This window comes from Hesperophylax consimilis, chromosome 7, assembly GCF_061612785.1.
Source record: "Hesperophylax consimilis isolate HC1 chromosome 7, BYU_Hcon_1.0, whole genome shotgun sequence".
NCBI lineage: Eukaryota > Metazoa > Arthropoda > Insecta > Trichoptera > Limnephilidae > Hesperophylax > Hesperophylax consimilis.
Window position 1 is genome coordinate 38,782,837 of NC_142842.1, and position 22,667 is coordinate 38,805,503.

Below are 22,667 nucleotides of genomic sequence, written 5' to 3' on the forward strand. Positions count from 1 at the left end.
TACTTCATTTGATAGAGCTGGGCCCTAACTTCTTATTCGCATTCTTGCATATTGTACTGTATTCTCCTGGCACTCTTTCATGTGCATCTGATTGATTGCTTCACATATTGAAACCATCCTATTTTCTTTTATCACAAATGAAAATAAAATATCTCATTGTTAATTTAGTAAGCACTGCGTAAATTCTAAAAATAGAATTTCATAGCCTCTTTTCCTTTCTCAACTTCAATTATGAAAAAATAGGCTTCGAAAATAATATTCAATTCTGCAATCTGTGTGTTGCTCGCTTAACTAAACGGTTCCTACCTGGTTTTTACAGAACAAATTTTTAATTTTTATTTTATTTATTCTATTGTCGTTCTGGCCGGCTCTGCCTTTGATGATTGTTCGGCTTTATAAACACTATATTGAATATAATACACACAATAATAAAGAAAAAAGATTTACTTTGATATACGGACTAATATTAGATAAGCTTCAGATTCGGTAAGTGAAAAAATAACATTGAGTTTAGGTTTCGATTCTTCCAAACATCTCAACTTGACTATACAGTCTTGCAACCTAAGGAATAAACATTCTTGTTTTTTGTTCTGTCTTTTCTCTTGTCAGTTTCGTCGCACGTGTTTTTTGTCATTTGGTGCGGGTTTGTTAAGTTCTGTCTGTTGTTTTTATTTTAACCCATAACAATGGGTAAAGTACGCTCCACCACGGGAGCCCCTCGGAGGCAGGGTTTCAATAAATCTAACCACTCCATGAATCCAGACAGGCCCACAGAAGGTCTCAAGGGAGTTGGAAATGCCAGGACCAGATCCACAATTAAGAGGTTACAAATGTACAGAAATTTCAAAGCCAAGAGGGATAAAACCGGTCATATCATCGTAGCCGCCCCATTTCAAGGGAGTTTACCTTCAGGGTCCAGAGCGCGCGTAGAACCTAACCAAAAGTGGTTCGGCAACTCCAGAGTTATTTCTCAAAATGCGTTGCAGAAGTTCCAAAACGAACTTGGCGTAGCTGTGAAAAATCCATACCAAGTTGTCATGAAACCCACAAAGTTGCCAATCACTCTGCTAAATGAAACTGCCAAAAATGCACGAGTCCATTTGCTAGATACGGAAGGCTTCGGGAAAACATTTGGACCGAACAAGAGTCGGAAAAGAGCAAACATCAAATTCACAGATCTAGAGTTGTTATCGCAGGCCGCCAACGACAGATCAGAAACTTACAATAAAGATAAAGACCTTGACCTGATCAAAGAAGATCCAGGGATGAAAGACGGGGTGAGGGAATGGATCTTTGGAGCCGGGCAAAGCAGGAGAATATGGAATGAATTGTACAAGGTCATCGATTCTTCAGATGTTCTCCTTCAAATTTTGGATGCCAGGGACCCTCAAGGCACACGTTGTCCTCACATTGAAAACTTTTTAAGGAAGGAAAAGCCACACAAACATCTAATATTTATTCTGAATAAGGTGGACTTGGTTCCCGCCTGGGTCACCCAGCGCTGGGTGGCCATCCTCAGTGCAGACTACCCCACCGTGGCCTTCCACGCCTCCTTGACCCATCCCTTTGGTAAGGGCTCTCTGATTAACTTGCTACGACAGTTCGGAAAGCTTCACATTGACAAGAAACAAATCAGTGTTGGATTTATTGGCTACCCGAATGTTGGAAAATCATCAGTGATCAATACTTTGCGATCAAAGAAAGTGTGCAAAGTGGCCCCCATCGCTGGTGAAACCAAGGTCTGGCAGTACATCACTCTGATGAAGAGGATCTTCCTGATAGACTGCCCCGGGGTGGTGTATCCCTCAGCCGAGACTGATACTGAGAAGGTTCTGAAAGGAGTAGTGAGAATAGAATTAGTCAAAAGTCCCGAAGATTATATTCCGGTTCTGATGGAACGCGTGAAGAAAGAATATCTCGCTAAAACATACAAAGTTGATGGCTGGGAAACTCCCCAAGAATTTTTAGAAAAACTTGCTGCAAGGAGTGGTAAGCTACTTAAAAAAGGAGAGCCCGATATAAGTACTATATCCAAAATGGTATTAAATGATTGGCAAAGAGGAAAATTGCCCTTCTACGTTTCACCGCCTGGATTTGAAATCCCCCTAAGTAAAACCCAGCCCAAAGAAATCTCAACAGAGCCACTCAAAGCTTCAGATACCACCGCTGACACAGCCAATGAAAGTCAAACTCAAGAAGATGATCAGCCCCCCGTGGATCCAATTGTGGAGCAAGGAAGGTCCTTCAAGGTTATGCAAGACTTTAAAAGGATTCGCATGGGACTTCAGTTTGACAATGTAGAAGACGTGAAACCCTTGGAGGTGACCGAGGAAGTTCCCGAAGCGGAAGAAGATGATGAAGAAGACCTGGATGAAAGTGCGGCAGATAAATCTTTAGATGTTACACAAACCACGGCCCCAGAAGAGGAAGACTCTTCAGACTTCAGCGACTTCTACAGCCACAGTGAAGAAGACTGCAGTGACATTGAGGACAACATGGCTGGCCCAGATGACAAGGTCTCCAAGAAACAAAAGACATCCAGTGGAGCATTTTCAATTCACGAAATCAACGAAGCAATTTCCAAGAAAATTAGAAAGGTCGCTGGAGAAACTCATGTTGTCAAGAAGACCACCGCTAAACAGAGAAGAGCTATCGACAGGGTAGGGAAAAGGAAGACTATCGGAAGTAATTTCTACGAAGTAGCAAATGTCAAAAACAGAAACAGAATAAAGAAGAAGAAGACTGTCCGATAATTGTTATGGCGCAAAAAGTTTTTTTTTTTACTTCCATATTGAATTATTATAATTGTTATGAAAATGTATGAAGGAGCCGACTTATAAAATTGCTGTAATAAGACGATCTATTAAATGTATTTATTTTTTCCTTTTGTATGATGCATAGAAATTGTTCCAATAAAACATCCTGAAAATATTATTGGAGTTTCTTTTTAAAACAACATTGCTGGGCTGAATAAAATTAAAACTTCCAATGTAACAAATTTGCAATTGAAAAAATATTGACTCTAGGCCCGAGGTTTATATTTCTCATATATTTATTGTAATGTGACTCATCGGAGGTTTTAACAGCCCAGTAACAACAAACTTAAAAATAACTTGAAGAAACTTGGCAGATAGACTTGTTGTCGATGACAATGCATTCTATCAACTTTTGGTGGCAATCAAACGGACATACTCGTATGTGCATTTCTCTAAAATTGGATGACATTACAGCCGTTTATATACTAAATGACACCCTGAGAGAAAGTTCATTCCTCAGTCAAACCAAAATTTTTCTTTGAAATTGGTTACTAGCTGTCCCAAGTCATGGCGCAACTAGGTCGAAAATTGAAAACAGATGTATTATAGTCCAAAATTTATGGGTTGTTTTTTTTACTAATACATGGACACATTATCTGGTTAGACAGTTCAATGTACAAAAACTTAGTTGTTAAGAAAATAGAATCAACTGACGGACGTTGAAAATTTTGGGTCTGCACAACAAGAGTTGATGAATTATTATTTATTTATGGTTAAATTTAATTTTGTTGAATTCTAGCAATGGATCTTCCTTCAGACAGTGACGATAGTGATGTTGACTTTGTGCCCGGAGCAGAAGAAGCCGCCTCAGAATGTGAATCGGAAGAAGCAGATCAGGAAACAGAAGCTCAATTCGAAGGAGAAGTCGCCAAGAAAAAACAGAAACGTTTAGCCAAACAATCGTCCAAAAAAATCACAAGAAAAAAAGTTAAGATATCCAATGAGAGCTCCGATGAATCGCCTGCCAAAAGTATTCCAGAAAAAAGTGCAGATCCCGTTGACGAAAAGAAGTACCAGGACGATCTTTGGGCTTCGTTTTTAGGAACACCAGCTCAGAGTAAACCTAAAATCAATGAAGATAAAACTATGGTCAACACGGATAAGTCACAAGTTAGTAAAACTTTGACAAGTGTGATGGCCGATAAAAAGAAACTGGCACCAGATATTATTCAAAGTGAAACTTTAGAGGACTTGTTCAAGTCGGTGAAAGCTGATCCAGTGATTAAAAATGTCCCTGATGCGTCCATTGCTGACATAAAAGGTTTAAAACGATTTTATTGTGATTTTATTAATAACATCATTAATTTTTAGTTTTAAAACTTTTTTTTTTTTTTAAAGAATGACGAACATTCCCTGGTTATGAATAACCTGATATTATATTTAAAAATCTCCTATTAACACCACAGTAAGTGAGAAATGTTGCTTTCCCACATACTGTGTTGCCAGCCGAGGAAGTGGATACCTGGATGGAACCCAAACGCGATGCCAACTCAGCCACTTGCCATTGTTATCATTGAAAGAAACCTACAATGGAAAACCTAACATTCAAATCAGTAAATATGATGGAATATAAGATATTTTTGTTTAACTTCTCCAGTGGTTTGTAAAATTCGTAATGTTGCATCTTTTAAACATTAGATCCTTGGCTTTAATCCCAGTACGTCCGGGCTGATGGAACTATTGTGTCGTATCACATAAAAATAAACAATCATCACAAAGACCTACCTACCGTTAGAGAGTTCTTATTTATAACAAACATTATTTGTTATTCCCAATGCCTTATGTATATTTTGTATTACAGCAAAGGCAGCCTCATCCAGTTTGCCGGCATCAAGTTTGCCCGGGGCCAGGAAAACCGGCGGAGGTCTCGCCTCCATAATGGGGAAAATTGGTAAAAAGGACAAGGTCAGCGTGCTGGAGAAAACCAAACTAGACTGGATGTCCTTCAAGAAGGAGGAAGGGATAGAGGAAGATATCTCCATACACAACAGAGGGAGAGATGGGTAAATATTTATACAGTACTCTTTTGGTAATCCACTGCTTCATTATCCAACAACTACTATAATCCGCTGTTATTTTTTCTAATTGAAAGCTAAATCAGGTCCTATGTGAATTGTCGCATGTGTTTCTGTTTATTGCGTTCATCCACTTTTTTTGTTTGAATAAGTTTAGAAAACGGAGTCTTTTCGCAAACAAATATGACACCTTCACTTTAAACTGATAAATGGAAATTTTACCAAAGACCGATAGCGATGTTTCATTTAGTTATGTTGCTACAATATTTATCCAACGGTGGTCAATGCCCGTTTTAACCTTTTTAAGTGTTTTGTGTATGCATTAAAGTATTTAGTGAGAGAGCACTGAGATCAATGTCAAGATTTTGAAGTGACTCATTCAATTAGATTTATGCCACATTTCGAATTATGCGTATACTAGCTGACGTGTATCCGGCGTTGCTGGGAGTTACCCTCAGGAGATAGACATATATGTACTGTTGTGGACTTTTCTTTAGGCTTTTTTAAGATATACAATTCCGTAGTACATTATTTTGATGTATCTCATAAGGTTTAGCCAGCGTTAGCAATGTAAGTTCCCCAAAGTTTTTTTTACGACTTTATTACAAAACATCGACTTTCTATAAATATAATATGCATGTATTATATGAATCCTATAATTTCTATACCCGCTATATCCGATTTTTTGACAAAATGATCTGAGTATGACATCTTGTTCACATTTTTGCGAGCAACAAGAGGAGCCTAAAATTGAGTTTCAAAACCCTCCTTATCACGACCAAAAACCATGTTAAAACTGCGAGTGAGAAACCAAATCCGCTATATCATACAGAAAGTTATTATCAAAATGCGCTATATCGGATTCAACCAATCACAAGCAGTTATTTTGCCAAAATACAATATGGCCGCCGCTCTGACGCCACATTCGTGTGCCAAAATGATCTACGCGTGTGTTTCTAAACCCGCCATGTCGGCTCAGTTGACTTTCAAAAGCCTCTATATCACGAAGTGAGTATCAAAATCCGCTTTATCCATTTTATTTATCGAAATTACTTAATTATTGCTAGACATATACAGAAAAATAAATGCTTTTCGAAATTTTATTACTCCAATTCATTATATAAAATTTTTTAATGCAATTACTTATGTACGCTAGAGATGTGACAGTTTTTTGCGGTTTTCTCCAAATCAATGAAAGTTGATATAGCGGGTATAGAAATTACACGACTCGTATATATAAACCTTCCGGAAGAAATTCTCTAAATGATAGTTAAAGCCCTATCAAAATCCGTTGCCTAGTTTAGGAGAACTAAGCGCACAAACAGACAGACACGGAAAGCGACTTTATTTTTTACTATTTAGAGATTGCTTGCCGAATCAAGGATTTCTGTTTGTCTTTTGATTTGAAGTTAACCATTTACTGTTCAATGTCTTAAGTTTTTCTGTTTACAGTAACTAATAACTGGCCCCTGTTTGTACCTGAAGTCTATCTTGTGTTTTGTACATAATTAGATAAATACATACATGATTATTTATGCTTAATAATGTTTATTATCTTATCTAATATTATTGCGAATTTAAAGTAATTTCTGATAAAAGTAATAATTTCACATGTTCTTTTCCTCACCACTTACATATTACGTACATCTTTTCTGCTTTAATCTATATTCGAACCAATCCAATTTCCTGCCAATAATCTACTATGTCAAAGTTCAAGCCAACTCCTTTGTTTTTTGCACACTTCATAAATAGAAATCCATAATATTAACTCTTTGGTGCGTTTATTCTTTTTTCATAGTTTCATGAGAAGAAGTCTTAATAATTTGAGGAAAAATGTTTATTATATTTGTAACGGACGTAGTTGACCATATTATTTAATTTCATAAAAATTGTTTACTTTTATAAAATGTCCCTACTCCACGCCACTGGCAAAATCACCACTCCCCGCCACTGGTCATTTTGTCCAGTTTTCGGCCCAAGCGGCTTGAAAACTTTGACTCCGAATGGCTTCGATACCACATCGCCGGCTTACCTGCCGCGTGGATCAATGTCCAGCATTTTTTCTATGTAAATTTTACATAGAAAAATCAATTTTTAAACATTGCAAATATGTATATTTTACTTGTTCATCCCCTCGGCGGTAGTCAAATAAACACTATTTTCGATATACTACCGCTGAGGAGATATTAAAAAAGCTGTTTTTCACCCATATGTAAACCCATTTTTGAACAATATTTTTTACCTTTTTTGCGTGTACAAAAATCCAGGAACCTCGTAGCATAGTGAATCTTATCTCTTTCTGAGCGCTATGTTACGGGGGACCTCGGAAAAATACTAACTTAACATGTTTTACAAATTTGATCGCTTGAGATCATTTTTACACATTTATTTTACAAACATTTCTTATTTTTTGTCGTATCTTGGCAAACAAAAAATCTAGTTGTCAAGATACACATTCTCATAACTACTATGCTTTTAAACTATGTAATTGTCATTCATGTAAGCGTTCAAAATCTTTTCTAACTCGCAAATTTAAGCGACTACTGTCACCATTGCTATCGACAAAATGAATATGCAACATTTTGTCGAAGGCTATAAACGCATTGTTGGCGCGGGTACAACCCCCCACCACTTTTGGGCTCCTAGCCCAATGTCGGGCGCGAGTCAGGCTAATTAAATATAAGCAGCCACATAATTAAAAATAAATCAGTTCATCTTTACCACCAAAACCAAGCGTTTTATTATCTACAAGTGACTCCTGCCCAACATCTGCCTCACCTCGCCGAGTCTTCTGCTCCAAGATCTTCTGGTGTTACCTCTTCGAGACCAGCCGGCCCTCCTTTGGAAAACCGCCAACACCAGAAGCGAGCAGAGACGAAAGCACACCCAGTGCCCACCATTCACCAAGCCTGGGTGCGGGAGGCAGATTTCATCACAATATCAACTACAATCATCATCATCGGCCGTAAAGGAGCATTCTCATCGGTTGAAGACACGGTTTGGACCCGGCGCCTAAATCTACAGTCTTGTGCGGACTCCCGTCCAGTACAAGTGGTCCTCCGAGCCGGATTCTCACACGCCTTCAACCAGGATGTCTCCAACTTTACGGTCGAGCCGGATCCAAGACGATGGATCCTCAACACCATCTGCAGATGCCCTGGACGCTGGGTCTCAGGCCACGGCTGCGGTTCACGTCACGCCTGACGTAACCCCCATGCCCACGCCCAGCACTACTCCTGACATGGCACCACCTGCACATCATGACTCACCGCCCTCCACATCTCAAGAGGATGCGATGGAGTCATTGCGACAACAGCTTCGCAGTCAAACCGAGCACATTGAGAGACTTAAAGCAGCTCTTCAATCAGCTCCAACAGCAGCAGCCCCTGCCCCTCCTGGACCTTCGAAGCTCCTGGAGAGGTCACCACCATCATGGACGCAGCCCGGCCAATCGAGCCCGGTGCCTCTGGTGGACCCGAGGTACGAGGAACCAGCAGCAGCAGTGCCTGCCCGATCTGGACCCGTACTCCTGGAAGGGTATCCTGCCCAAGGAGGACCCTGGCGCTTCCAAGGGTACAGCCCTGGATGGGTGCAGCCCGGCCAACCGAGCCCGGTGCCTCTGGTGGACCAGAGGTACTCAGCAGCGGCGCAGCCAAGGCCAGCCGGTCCCCCGCCCTCGTCACCCTGGCCCAATGCAGGGTGGCCAAACATGATGCAGCCTGGACCCTCTGGCCCCGTACCGCCCGCCCCTCTGATAGAACAGAGGCAAGCCGTACCTGAAGTGCCAGCCGGACCTGTACCTCTGGTGGACCAGAGGTACGCATCACGAGCGCAGCAAGAGCCAGCAGGCCCTGCGCAACCAGCACCCTGGACCATTCAGGGATGCCCAGTACTGGTGCAGCCTGGACCTCATGGCCCTGTGCTGCCCGTACCTCTGCCCCACCCGGGGTACCCAGCGCCGACGCCAGGATCACCTGCCGGACTGCTGGAGCAGTGGGACGTGCCATGGACACAGCCTGGACCACCTGGACCCTCTGGACCATCTGGACCATCTGGACATGTGCCGCCCGTACCACTGCGCGAACAGGAGTATGGCGTGCCGGCACGGCCAGATGGCCCGCCCACAGCCAGTACCAGCTCCATGCCGAGATTCCCGCCCCAACCTACGGCGGATGAGACGGCCCAACATACCAGAGCCTGGGTTCAGCATGATGGCAGTCCCATGGCTCAGCTGGCCTCCGCCCTGACAGAAGCCATCAGAGCTTCAAGGGCTCAGGACAGCCCCCGTCCCACAATCGAGGACGATCCACGAATGGCGGCCCTTATTGCCAGACAATCTATGGCCAAGGACCTGCCTCCATTCTCTGGAGATCCACTGGAGTGGCCCACCTGGAGGGCTCAGTTTAACCAGTCTACCTCCACATGTCGGATGACCTCCAGCGAAAACTTGATCCGCCTACAGCGGGCCCTCAAGGGGAAAGCCCGAGAAGCCGTCGGCCCCCTTCTGATGGACCCTGCCCAGGTTCCGGAGATCCTGGCAGTCCTGGAGCAGAGATTTGGAGGAACTACTTCACTCGCTGCTCTGATGCTGGACAAAGTGAAGAAGCTGCCCCACCTCACAATTGAGGCCTCTCTGGAGGACATCGCAGACTTCTCTGGCACAGTTCAAAACCTGGTGGCATCACTCCGCTCCCTCAACAATGATGGCTATCTGACGAATCCAGCGCTGCTCAGTGACATCGCGGGGAAGATGCCGCCCACCTTGCGGTTGGCGTGGCTGATGGAAGTGCGGCACTACGAGGCCTCCGCTACCATCTGCCAGTTTGCCGCCTTCCTGAAAACCGTCGCGAACGCCATCCCAAAGTCCGGTTTGGTTGACCCCGCGAGGTCCCGCCCACGCCGTGAACATTCGTTCTCAATAACGGAACAGTTTTCGCGAAAAAACAGTGCTCAAAATCGTGAAACATGTGACGAAAACCGTTTAGAGAACACGTCTGCCGCGTCAGAACAGTTTTGGCGAAAAAACGGTGCTAAAAAACGTGATACCTGTGAAAGTTTCATCAATATGTCTGCCGCGTCAGAAAAGTTTTCGCGAAAAAACAATTCGAACAAAAGTGACACTTGTGACAACAGTTTAAACACGTCTGCCGCGTCAGAACGGTTTTTATCGCGGGAAAACAATGTTTACAACAACAATTCTAGTGAAAAACAACAGTTCGCGAAAAATAATCGAAAGCCCCAAATTTTGTCTGGTAATAATCGAATGCCCCAAATTTTGTCTGGTAATAATCGAGAAAATAATCGAAGCGGGGAAAAAGTGCAAAACAGTTACGATGAAGTTCGCGAGTTCGACAACCGCGCCGGGTGTGTCGAGTGTGGTGAAAATGGCCACCAACTTAGCGAATGTCGCACTTTTGCCGCAAAAGACTTAAAATATCGTTTTGAAACAGTGAACGACGCCGGTTTGTGCCGATTGTGCCTCAATGGCAAACATTATACAAAACAGTGCAAAGTTAGTGAATGGTGCGGCGTGGGGGAGTGCAGATCCCCCCACCACCGACTTCTTCACAACTATAATAACAATCGTGATAATGACATTACTGTGGCAGATGTTCACAATATGTGACGCCACACCGAAAGTGCCGTGTTAAAAGTGGTGGGAGTCATATTGTCGGGCCCGAAGCGGCAGATTAAAACCTTTGCGCTTCTGGACGAGGGCTCAACAGTCACCCTTATTGACGCCACCACAGCACAAAAACTCGGCACAACCGGACCTACCCGTGAGCTACGACTACACGGAGCAAAAAACATGTGCTCAACAGACTTGACGTCCCGCCGCGTGCCAATCACTCTACGCGGCGCCGGAATCTCTGATGAGTACGTGATCAAAGCAAATACCATCCAGCAGCTCAGCCTTCCTGTCCAGAGGTACCACGGTCGCTACATCACCCCCACACTTCTCATCGGGCAAGACAATGCTAACTTAATTGTCTCGAGGGAAGTGCGCGACGTTCGTGATTCTACGCGAATATTATCACGAACGGCGTTGGGGTGGACCACCCATGGCGGAGGGACCTCTGGACATGTGAATGAAGCTACCACATTGGCCATACGAGCCACACTGTCACCCAGGCGCACTGCCGGGAGGCATTATACAGTGCACCATGGACCATCTGGACCCGTACCGCGAGCACCTCTGATACAGGCGGCCGTACGAGGAGTACCAGCTGGATCTGTGCCAGCACCTTTGCAGAGAAGACCACCCAGGCACCATGCCCGGTGGCATTCTACCATGCCCCATGGACCATCTGGACCCGTACCGCGAGCACCTCTGATACAGGCGGCCGTACGAGGAGTACCAGCTGGATCTGTGCCAGCATCTTTGCAGAGAAGACCACCCAGGCACCATGCCCGGTGGCATTCTACCATGCCCCATGGACCATCTGGACCCGTACCGCGAGCACCTCTGATACAGGCGGCCGTACGAGGAGTACCAGCTGGATCTGTGCCAGCATCTTTGCAGAGAAGACCACCCAGGCACCATGCCCGGTGGCATTCTACCATGCCCCATGGACCATCTGGACCCGTACCGCGAGCACCTCTGATACAGGCGGCCGTACGAGGAGTACCAGCTGGATCTGTGCCAGCACCTTTGCAGAGAAGACCACCCAGGCACCATGCCCGGTGGCATTCTACCATGCCCCATGGACCATCTGGACCCGTACCGCGAGCACCTCTGATACAGGCGGCCGTACGAGGAGTACCAGCTGGATCTGTGCCAGCATCTTTGCAGAGAAGACCACCCAGGCACCATGCCCGGTGGCATTCTACCACGCCCCATGGACCATCTGGCCCCGTACCGCGAGCACCTCTGATACAGGCGGCCGTACGAGGAGTACCAGCTGGATCTGTGCCTGCAAATGGTACGAGAGAATCAGTCGGCCCCGCGAAAGGGTCTCCCAGGCACATTGAAGTAAGGCGCCAAAACGTTGGCCTTTCTTCAACTGTGGCAGAAACACTGCCCGACATCAAGAAATTCTCCTCATTTAATCATCTTATTCAAACTACCTGCCGGATACATCGTTCTATTAAAAGGTGTCGTGGAAAAAGCCACGAACAACCTGATAATCATTTAAGAACCGATGAAATCAAGGAAGCAGAGGCCCGATGGGCAAGAAAATGTCAAGAAGAGACATTTTATCATGACATAAATGCGCTCCAGAAAGGAGATCCACTACCAAGTGACAGTAGGCTCAAAGCCTTGAGCCCCTTCCTTGGACCTGACGGCCTACTGAGGATGAACTCAAGAATACGAGCCCTCAGTAACGTGCCCCAAGCAGTGCGGACACCAATAATTTTGGATGGTGATCATGCATATGCACGACTTCTGGTGAGACGTCATCACCAGGAAGCCGATCATCCGAATAAGGAGAGAACAATGGCTGAGGTGCGAGGCAGCTACCATGTGCTGCGACTGCGAACAAATATTCGCAAGACCGCCCACAACTGCCCCACCTGCAAGATGCGCAGGAGCAAGCCAGCCCCCCCTCTGATGGGGCCCTTGCCGCCATCAAGGCTAGCCCACCATGTTCCTCCATTCACCCCTGCTGCAGACGGCCGAGTGAGGACCGCCCGGATCCAGACGAGCACCGGATTTTACGTCCACCCCGATGTGAAGCTCGCTGTAATCCTGCCGGCCCCGCCTACCGATGCAACATCAACAGTACCACCAGCCCAGCACCATCCCAGAGGGACTGGCCGCCGCGGGCTGCAACGTACCAACAAACGTCCTATTTTTTAGTTCAGCATAGCTAAACGGGGGGAGTGTAACGGACGTAGTTGACCATATTATTTAATTTCATAAAAATTGTTTACTTTTATAAAATGTCCCTACTCCACGCCACTGGCAAAATCACCACTCCCCGCCACTGGTCATTTTGTCCAGTTTTCGGCCCAAGCGGCTTGAAAACTTTGACTCCGAATGGCTTCGATACCACATCGCCGGCTTACCTGCCGCGTGGATCAATGTCCAGCATTTTTTCTATGTAAATTTTACATAGAAAAATCAATTTTTAAACATTGCAAATATGTATATTTTACTTGTTCATCCCCTCGGCGGTAGTCAAATAAACACTATTTTCGATATACTACCGCTGAGGAGATATTAAAAAAGCTGTTTTTCACCCATATGTAAACCCATTTTTGAACAATATTTTTTACCTTTTTTGCGTGTACAAAAATCCAGGAACCTCGTAGCATAGTGAATCTTATCTCTTTCTGAGCGCTATGTTACGGGGGACCTCGGAAAAATACTAACTTAACATGTTTTACAAATTTGATCGCTTGAGATCATTTTTACACATTTATTTTACAAACATTTCTTATTTTTTGTCGTATCTTGGCAAACAAAAAATCTAGTTGTCAAGATACACATTCTCATAACTACTATGCTTTTAAACTATGTAATTGTCATTCATGTAAGCGTTCAAAATCTTTTCTAACTCGCAAATTTAAGCGACTACTGTCACCATTGCTATCGACAAAATGAATATGCAACATTTTGTCGAAGGCTATAAACGCATTGTTGGCGCGGGTACAACCCCCCACCACTTTTGGGCTCCTAGCCCAATGTCGGGCGCGAGTCAGGCTAATTAAATATAAGCAGCCACATAATTAAAAATAAATCAGTTCATCTTTACCACCAAAACCAAGCGTTTTATTATCTACAAGTGACTCCTGCCCAACATCTGCCTCACCTCGCCGAGTCTTCTGCTCCAAGATCTTCTGGTGTTACCTCTTCGAGACCAGCCGGCCCTCCTTTGGAAAACCGCCAACACCAGAAGCGAGCAGAGACGAAAGCACACCCAGTGCCCACCATTCACCAAGCCTGGGTGCGGGAGGCAGATTTCATCACAATATCAACTACAATCATCATCATCGGCCGTAAAGGAGCATTCTCATCGGTTGAAGACACGGTTTGGACCCGGCGCCTAAATCTACAGTCTTGTGCGGACTCCCGTCCAGTACAATATTTATGACACTATTTCTCGTTATGTTTGGACAACACCATGCTAAATAAAATAAAGTTATTGCCAGTATTTCCAATGACTAATGGGGGGGTGACGAATACTCATGCGGTGATCGAGTTTCGAACCGGTAGATAACTCGACACGTTTTATATGGCCCAGCTTATACACCGCACTCCATGGGCATAAAGTGTGATGACGATGTTATATCGGCATACTACACCTAAAGGGTTAAGGAAAATTTATTGAGAGAGTGCCTACACCAATTTTAATGCAATATAATAAAATTCAATTCCATTTCAGATACTTGGACCGACAAGACTTCCTCCAGCGTACAGACGTAAATCAATTTGAAATAGAAAAGAGTTTAAGGTCAAATAAAAGAAGCAATAGATAAATTGAATAAAAAATTTTAAGACTAGGCAAAAAAATGATGTCTATCTTTTTCCTGAAAGAATTTGAACCTGATTATTTAAACAACCAATTACAATTTTTGTTTTCGTAGGTACCTCATAATAACTGCTGCCAATACATAATTATTGTATTTTAAAAAACACAACTTTTGTTTGGATAATGTGATAGTTAATAAACATTAATTTAAAAAAACTTTTTTTGTTTTCTTTCATTGCTAAAATGGTCTTCCTGGCATAGTGGCCTACTCATACGCAAGTATCCTATACTCGACTATTCAAGTGTCTCGGCGACTACCACCACATCTGCATGGAGGTTCGTATACTGGCAAACGTCGCCGACATGCTGTTGATTCATCAGCCACGCCAGTCTCCTGCGACCATCCGGGTGAGGTTGTCGCCGAGTCTTTAAATATGGAGTCACTTGTGATTTCAGTACCAAGTGCAAATGCATGTGCATGACAAGTTCTTTACTTCTACCATCATGTAGAATCACCTCACAAAGTTAGTCCACTTTACCTCCCAACACCTTGAATAACAATGATATCTTTTCACTTTATTTATAACTGCTGAATTCCCTGCGGGCTTCATGCAGAGTTTTTCGAAATCAGATGTAGAAAATAATAATTTTCTTTTTTTGAATGTCAAATGTGCAAAATTTCATCAAGAAGAAAAAAAAAATCTGCTCTAAAGGGTGAGAAAAGTAGATAAGGGTAGTTTTTTGAATTCTCACACCGACAGTGACCTTCCTCTGGTTTTGAAGATGGAGTGAGCAAAATTTCATCAATTTTGGAATAAAACTGTAGATTTGTTTAAAAATTAAATCCATGCTGCCTGCCCACCACAGACACTCCTCTTATAAATAGAAGATTCAATTTTTATTTGTTTTACGTATAGTGAAGACAAAATGCAAAGGTTGTAAATCATAGACATATGAATATTAGGTAGACCTGCCCTAAGTGATTAAAAGCGTATTATCCCCACTCCCCATACCGGTTCCATTGAGCCGGCTGGGCTCGCGTACGGCCTCAAGTGATATTTGAAAACGTGACGTCATCATTCTTGTGCGAACTATGGTCGAGGCATCATCGGTTCATTTTACGAAATAACACGGCAAAATGTTTACTTGTACTATGAAAACTGGTAAAAATAGATGCGAAAAAAGAGAATAAACCCAATTGTCGTATTACATTCCATATATAAGCATTATTTTATTTTATTTTAAGCATATTCACATCGTATAATATGAATCAGTTGTTACTATCACATCGAGAAACGTCTGGACGCGAAACACAAAGCTGGTTGGTTGCTGGGAAGTAAATTATGAACATTTATAAAAGTGTCTTAACTAAATACTCTGAAACTAACTACGACTCTGAATATAGAAGCTGCCTTACTTTGCCGAATTTGGACTTCGCAAATTTGTTCATAACGTGGCGAGTAATTTGCGCTCCCATGTAAAAATGTCTATTCATTCAAAGCAGATTTTACTTTTAAGAAGTAAATGGTGATATTATAATGCGAGATGCCTATTTACTGTCAGATTGATTTATTGACGAATCACAGTCATCTTCACTCCCTTCGTTCTTCAACAGTTGATTTTACCCCTCGCCTTTATCTTCTCGTCTATTAATTCCTATGTCTGTGTTGTAAATAATATACATGCTTTATAGTAAAGTACCGAATGCAAAAGGGCAACAAAATATATGTACCTACACAAGAAAGACATCCATTAAAGTAGTTAAATTAATGACAGCAAGCAACCATTTACATATGATAATGTAAGCATAAAATTAAACAGTGATGTGATGTCAAAGAAATATGATATCTTATTGTAAAATTTATGGGCACAGGACGAGTAATTACCTACGAGGAAAAGTCGCATATAAAAGCCAAGTATTTCTGGACCATACACATTTTAATAAATTATTATATTCCAGTAGAAATATAATAAAATTGTAAGCTATTAACTCTACCCATAAGTCAGCATTGAAAGCACTGCTTGTCTACCACTTTCTATGGTTTATAATTCATGCAGAGACCTGTTAGTGGCCGAGTTGACAAATGCGTCAGACTATAATCCAGGCGTCAATTCTTCTCCTAGCGAAAATATTGTCGGAGTACTGATTGTCTTTCTAAAAAAATAAATCTCTAAATAGTATAAAACAAAGTCACTATCCGCAGCTGTCTGTGCAAATAGCTTTGTGCAAATAGTTCTTCTAAACCAGAGGTTCCCAAACTTTTTTGCCCCGTAGACCACTTGCCAAATACATTTTTTTTCCGTAGACCCCCTGCCTGCCGAATATTGAATTTTCCTAAAACTATTAACGTCCCATGTGAAAATCACTTATTTATTTAGTAAAAATATTCCCTTCCCTTGCCTGCCCAACAACCGGGTGGCGGTATAGTTACTCTGTCTTTACATTGTGCAGACAGGGGCACCCTTGTGAGGTATTACACCAAATGAAAATGAAGCAACGGGAATTTCTTTCTGTAGCTAGCCCTACAGAACTGCCCCTTAAGTTCTTTGTCAGTGCTTATTCCAGTCAGTTCTTCTTGTCACATGATATTCGATTCTTCAACTTTGCATTTCCACAGTCAAAATGTCCTCAAACTTAGTTTTGAAGTCTGTGTGAAGTGCATTTAAATGTTGAACGTCATTATTACCCTGGACGTTTTTCAAAAACAAGTTGGGGAACTAGGAAAATTCGCGGCTTCCAATGTGCAATGTTTTGCTTGAATATATTAATTCTGACGAGAAAAGGAACGTAGACTCTATTTATATACCTCAATTAACAACTTTACGAAATATAAAATACAAATATCAAATACGTAATTTCTCAGTATATTATATTTGTGTTAGGTCTATTGTGTCATTTACGGAACTCCTAAATGTTGACTTGAGGTAAATGGGGGTCCGCTCGTATGTACCCCCATTTGAATCTCGTGGACTCCCCAATTTTTTTCTTGCTGACATAGACCCCCAGCATGCCGATATCGATCCCTGGGGGTCCATATAGACCACTTTGGGAACCTCTGTTCTAAAACATGCATCGGATTTAGATAGTCCAATTAGAAATTCTCTAAATGATTGTCCAATCATTTAGAGAATTTCTTCCGGAAGGTTTATATATAAATAATACATGCATATTATATTTATAGAAAGTAGAGAAAAGTCAATGTTCTGTAATCAAGTCTAACATTGCTAACGCTGGCTAAACCTAATGAGATCATCACAACCTCAAAACTATCCACCAAACCATTCAAAGGTCCCCGAGCAAATCCGGGCACATGGCAGCTAGTAATAATAATAAAAGTCTTGAAGCTACGATTCTGATTTTATTTTTATGTGATACCTCACAAGAGAGCCCATGTCTGTACAGTGTAAAGGTAGGGGAACTATGTTGAAAAGGCCCAGATTATATGCTGGTAGCTTGTTCCACATACGAGCTGACTTACACAAAAACGATTCGAAAAAACGACCCATTCTCACGAAGCCAACATCAACTTTAGTGTGAATGGGTATCCCGATGTCCAAAATATACATAAACTAACGGCCGCTGTTCCCAACTTTTTAATCGTTATCTAAGTTCAAATCTTTGTTTTTGCTCAGCCAAGCGATTTTTAAGCATTTTGTAGGGAACGTTCGATTTGCGTTGTTCCCAATCATTTTATCTTTGAAAATCTTAAGTAGCCCCACACACTACCGCACATTACCATAGACAATAAAATGACATCAAATTAAAAACTTTCTATGTTAAATTAATATGAAAGAATTAATTATTGTAGCTCTTATTAATACGCATTACTTCTTTTAAATACCGTTATTCATAAACTGGTATTTCATATTTTTTAAACTAACGTATATACTTTTTTTTTGTTGTTTCTTTTTGGGGTGTTATGCCGTGTTGCGCTAACTCCTTCTTTAGCCGACGTTTCGGACAGCGTTGCAGTGTCCATCATCAGGGCAGATCGAGTAGATCCGAAGATGTGTAATAACGTATATACTATATATTAAAAATAAAGTGACAACTTGAACGTGATGCCACAATCGGGACTTCCCATTTGATTTGGCAGATCGACGTAAGTTTTTTCTCCGTGCGACAGCAAAACAAACCCAAACAAATCTTAAAATGGAGATCAAAGCAAAGCGTGCGAAGAATAACATTAAATTGATAGAATAGAAAGGTTTTCAGATCTGACATGAGGTAAGGGCAAAATATTTCGCACATTCATCGCAAAAATGACACTTGCGTAAATAAAATTAAATTCTCCTCAATTAGGTTCAAAATATACAAAAAACACGTTTTCGTCATACGAAAACGGTCAAAAAAAATTTTGTAGTTATTTTCTATATGTACTTTTTCTATTTTACATTGTCTTTGCCCTTCACATACATGTAGGTACTCTCCATTCACTGTCATCTATGTTTTCTTATTCGTGTCAATATTATGGTTTTAATGGACATATTGTCCGTAAATTAATAAATAAATAAATAGTTCGATGTAATTGACATCCACACCCTGTCGCCGCCTGTATAACCCGATGTTTTCATCAATTACTTCGGCCCATTCCGCAATATCTAGTATATCTAATATGTCTAAAACTTCTCTATCCATTTTAAAACGATAATGACAAATGCAACACAAAAAACTGAAAGGAGCGCGACTGTCGATTGTCAGAGTGACATTTGATCATTGATTCGCGGTATTTTTTCACTCTCTCGACACTTTTTGTAACTAGCTTTTTCCTTACATATTGCTTAAATAGCTAATCCAGCTGTCCGGCTGGCTTAGACTGAGCGGCTTGCTTAAGCAATTATTGTGTGTTGGAATTACGTAGTGCAGTGGTGATTCGCTTAGAATTTGATTATTAGGATTGGGAACAGCGGCCGTTAGGGTACTTACATTTTACCCACCCCCTTTCTCTGTCCATTATCAAAATCGGCTGCCTAGCTCAAAAATAGTAGATGTTATCTAACATGAGATTAATAAATGAATACTGAAGGGCTGTAAATTTTATTAATATTATAAACTTCTTATAAAAGACAATATGCGTGATATTTATAATTATTCTTACTATCACGAGTGAGTTTTTGTTGTTGTAGTTTTATATTTCTGTGTTGAACTTAATTAATTTTGGTAAATATTTACCTACGACTACCGTTTTTACTACTACAAAAAATTGCCCCTTTAATAACGCCTGCTCGCGTCCCCTTTAGAGTTATATCCCAGTTTTCAAGTAGTTTGTGGGCTACGCTAGGTTTGTATAGACTGGTTTGTGATTTAATTCTACCTAATCCAACCTAACCTAACATGTACGGAATATTTTCTCAAACGGTAGTCGTAGGTAAATAATTACCTTAATTTTATATCCTGTCTTATGTTTATTATAAAATAAAACGATTTCTTAATAAGACACCTTTCAATTACTCCATAAAACAAATGCTTTTTTCTTGAGAATAATTTTATTTTAATAAATTTTCTTTAAATTGCAATATTTTTTATTCTTATTATGTTGTATTATTAGAGGTCCAGTCACCAGGAGGAAATCCATAGTATAAAGAATAAACTATCGATTTCCCGAAAATAAATGAAAAAATATGCTGAACATGCTATAGTTCCTACATAGGTAGATAAAATTATTTAGCAATGGTGTGTGTAAAATATAGTGTTGAGTGAACAAACGTGTAATAATAATAATTTGCGTGACAAAGAACAAGCCTCAAATGACGACACTACTGGAAATGCAACGCAAGTAGGCGTACTCCATACTTACTTACCCACAACACAATAAATAAGATCCTTTAAGGATATGTTTCAAGGGCCGCATTTAATATATACAACTAAAGTCGTCTCGAACTTGAACAAACAAAAATGAAATGTTTGCAGGGCGTACCTCTACTCAAACTCTATATAACTTATTGTTTCCCGCATTATTTTAAAGCAAGTGATTAGTTCTCTTAAAATTCGCTAGAGGCTTTCGCGGCGTTTGGTTTGTTTTGAAAAATGACAACTGGTTCTGAAAATCAGTTTGAGTGAAACCTTCTGCGGGTGTGCACGTCGCTCGGCCGCAAAAAGTTTTAATTTTAAACATCCCTATTTTGAATGTTTATAAATTAAATTCATTACTATATCGTACAATCTGACAGTTAATGTGAAGATGACTTAATTCTCGACTTTCGAAAAAGAGTGTTGTGTTTTTTCGGATGTTTTGGTAAAATAACCGAGAATGTTGAATAGTTTTTTGTGCGACTCGTGAAAATTGAGTAATATTGTAATTTAGTGTGTGCAGTTTACTCCGTATTCGCAGTTGATTGCCTGATTTGAGAAAATGACCATGCCTTCTTCGGTGCGAGACACCGTCACCCCCAAGACTAACCCGGTAAGTGGATATATTGATTTTCAACAAGACGCACAACGTCCCTGTATTTTTCTGTTTTTAATTGTTACCGTGTTTCGCGTTAATATTTTGAATCCCTTTCAATCAAAATCAAGCATTTTCAGTTGTCAATTCTTTAAATTTTTCTGAACTAAAATCACCAAGCCCCCAAACATTAAATTTGTCTTGTCATTAGGCAGGAAAGTTACCCTTGATTTTCGTTTAAGTACCTACTACCTGTATTGAAATACAATTATTTACAATTTATCCATAATTTATTGTCATAACTAGATAAGTATACCCGATTCTTAAAACTCTTGTAGTTTTCATATATTCATAGAATATTTTTGGTAGCTCAGCAAATAATGTCGTAAACGTAGACATAATTTAAATGTCTATGGTTGAGAAAAATGATGTAGAAACCTATCGGTGGTCTGTCTCCTACCAGAACAATGCTATTGTAATATATTGATATTTTTGTAAACAATACATTTTAATTTAAAACAATGGACAGTTTTGGTATTTTAGTATAAACTATATCAATGAGAATAGAGGCTGTCTACTGTCTCCATTCCTCGTTTCATCCCTCCTGAAAATATTGTAGGTAGGTGCCTACAGACATACATGTGCACATTTTATTGAATAAGCCTTTGTTTTCTCTACAATAACTTTGTTATCAAGTTACAAATAAGAGTGTCTGGCCTGTGGCGGGCGGCGTACATTTAATTTTTATATAAATCTACAATTTTATTCCGAGATTGATGAAATTTTACACACTTTCAAAACAAGAAGAAGAAGGTCACTGTTTACGTGAGATTGCGAAAAACCTCCCTAGCCGAATGTTGATTCTTCTAGATGGAGTTTTGCTCAGGTTCAAATAAGAAAATTACTGTCTGTATCACTTTTCGTATAATTCGGCATAAAGCCCGGGCAAAGCCGGGACTTCTACTAGTATTTTATAAAAGCTCTTTTAAATGATTTATTACTTTTGCTTAAAACTTTTGAACGTACAATGTCTTCTCCCTAAGAGGTTCCTGACTTTTCATTTTACAACTTGGTTGTTATTCTCCTGCCATCAAATTTATGTCGGAACTCCGCAGTGAACTGCTTTCATATTTTCCTTGGACAACAACTTTTATTTTTATTTTTTATAATTATTTATTGAGTTAGTTTATACATTTGAATATAAACTAATATAAACAAGATCATATTTCATTTTGTAATTTTACATATTTTTACAATGAATATAACATTTCTTTTTAAATTTAATCTGTTTTTCCTCCCTCCTATAATCCGAGCCTCTTCAAGGCCCGCATTAACAAATCCCTTCCTACAGCCCCTACCTTACTCCGCCTCACAACGCCGCCCAACCGGGTGGTGACATAGTTCCCCTGTCTGTGCACTGCACAGGCAGGGACACTCTTGTGAGGTGTCACATAAAAAAAAAAAATAAAAAAAAATACATTCATTCTTCCTTCATTCTTCAGACTTTCAGGCATTTCATCATACATTTTTAGTCCTTTGTACATTAGGCAGTTCTGTGATTTTGTTTTTTTCATATGTGGCAATCTAATCCTATTTACATTTCTGGTTTCGTAATTATGAACATCTCTATTAAAGACAATTTCATCCTTAAAATATTTTGGCATTTGGTTGTTCATGATTTTATGTACAAAAATTAACACATTAAATAATAGTCTCTTTTTTATAGAAATCCAATTTAGCTGTTCTCTCATTTGATCTATGCTTGCGTATTTTCCTTTTCCTAGTACCTATACATCTCATAGCTCTATTCTGTATAACATCTAGCTTGTTCAAGTTCAGTTATAATTCAATTGAATATTGCATTCATACTTTACAGGAGTTAAATAAAATAATTTGATATACATATCCATTCCGTAGTCCATTCTGTGTATTGTGTGACCAGGGCCGGCCCTGAGCCAAGCGGCGCCCCTTGACCACTGTAATCAATAATATTCGGACGGTTGGTATTTTTGTGTAGCGCCGTTTTTTATGAAA

General features: G+C 40.7%; 3 protein-coding genes across 3 annotated transcripts in view; all 3 read left to right on the top strand.

Moving 5' to 3' along the window:
* The first annotated feature begins 353 nt into the window (after positions 1 to 353).
* LOC149422735 (heterochromatin-stabilizing protein CFDP1-like) lies at positions 354 to 14,411 on the top strand. The gene is made up of 4 exons (XM_089633485.1): positions 354 to 486; positions 3,556 to 4,077; positions 4,618 to 4,819; positions 14,161 to 14,411. Exons 2-4 carry the CDS (start codon positions 3,558 to 3,560, stop codon positions 14,252 to 14,254), a joined length of 816 nt encoding a protein of 271 aa, XP_089489611.1. The 5' UTR covers positions 354 to 486; positions 3,556 to 3,557; the 3' UTR covers positions 14,255 to 14,411.
* LOC149422736 (uncharacterized) lies at positions 574 to 2,932 on the top strand. Its single transcript, XM_089633483.1, has one exon. The coding sequence runs from the start codon at positions 687 to 689 to the stop codon at positions 2,751 to 2,753; it is 2,067 nt and encodes a 688-aa protein (XP_089489609.1). The 5' UTR covers positions 574 to 686; the 3' UTR covers positions 2,754 to 2,932.
* A 5,899-nt stretch (positions 14,412 to 20,310) lies between the features above and the next one.
* Positions 20,311 to 22,667, top strand: part of LOC149422737 (breast cancer anti-estrogen resistance protein 1-like) — a 193,934-nt gene continuing 191,577 nt past the window's right edge. The window contains exon 1 of the mRNA XM_089633486.1: positions 20,311 to 20,651. Coding sequence (XP_089489612.1) covers positions 20,601 to 20,651 — 51 coding nt within the window. The 5' untranslated portion in view covers positions 20,311 to 20,600. The remainder of the gene's footprint in view (positions 20,652 to 22,667) is intronic.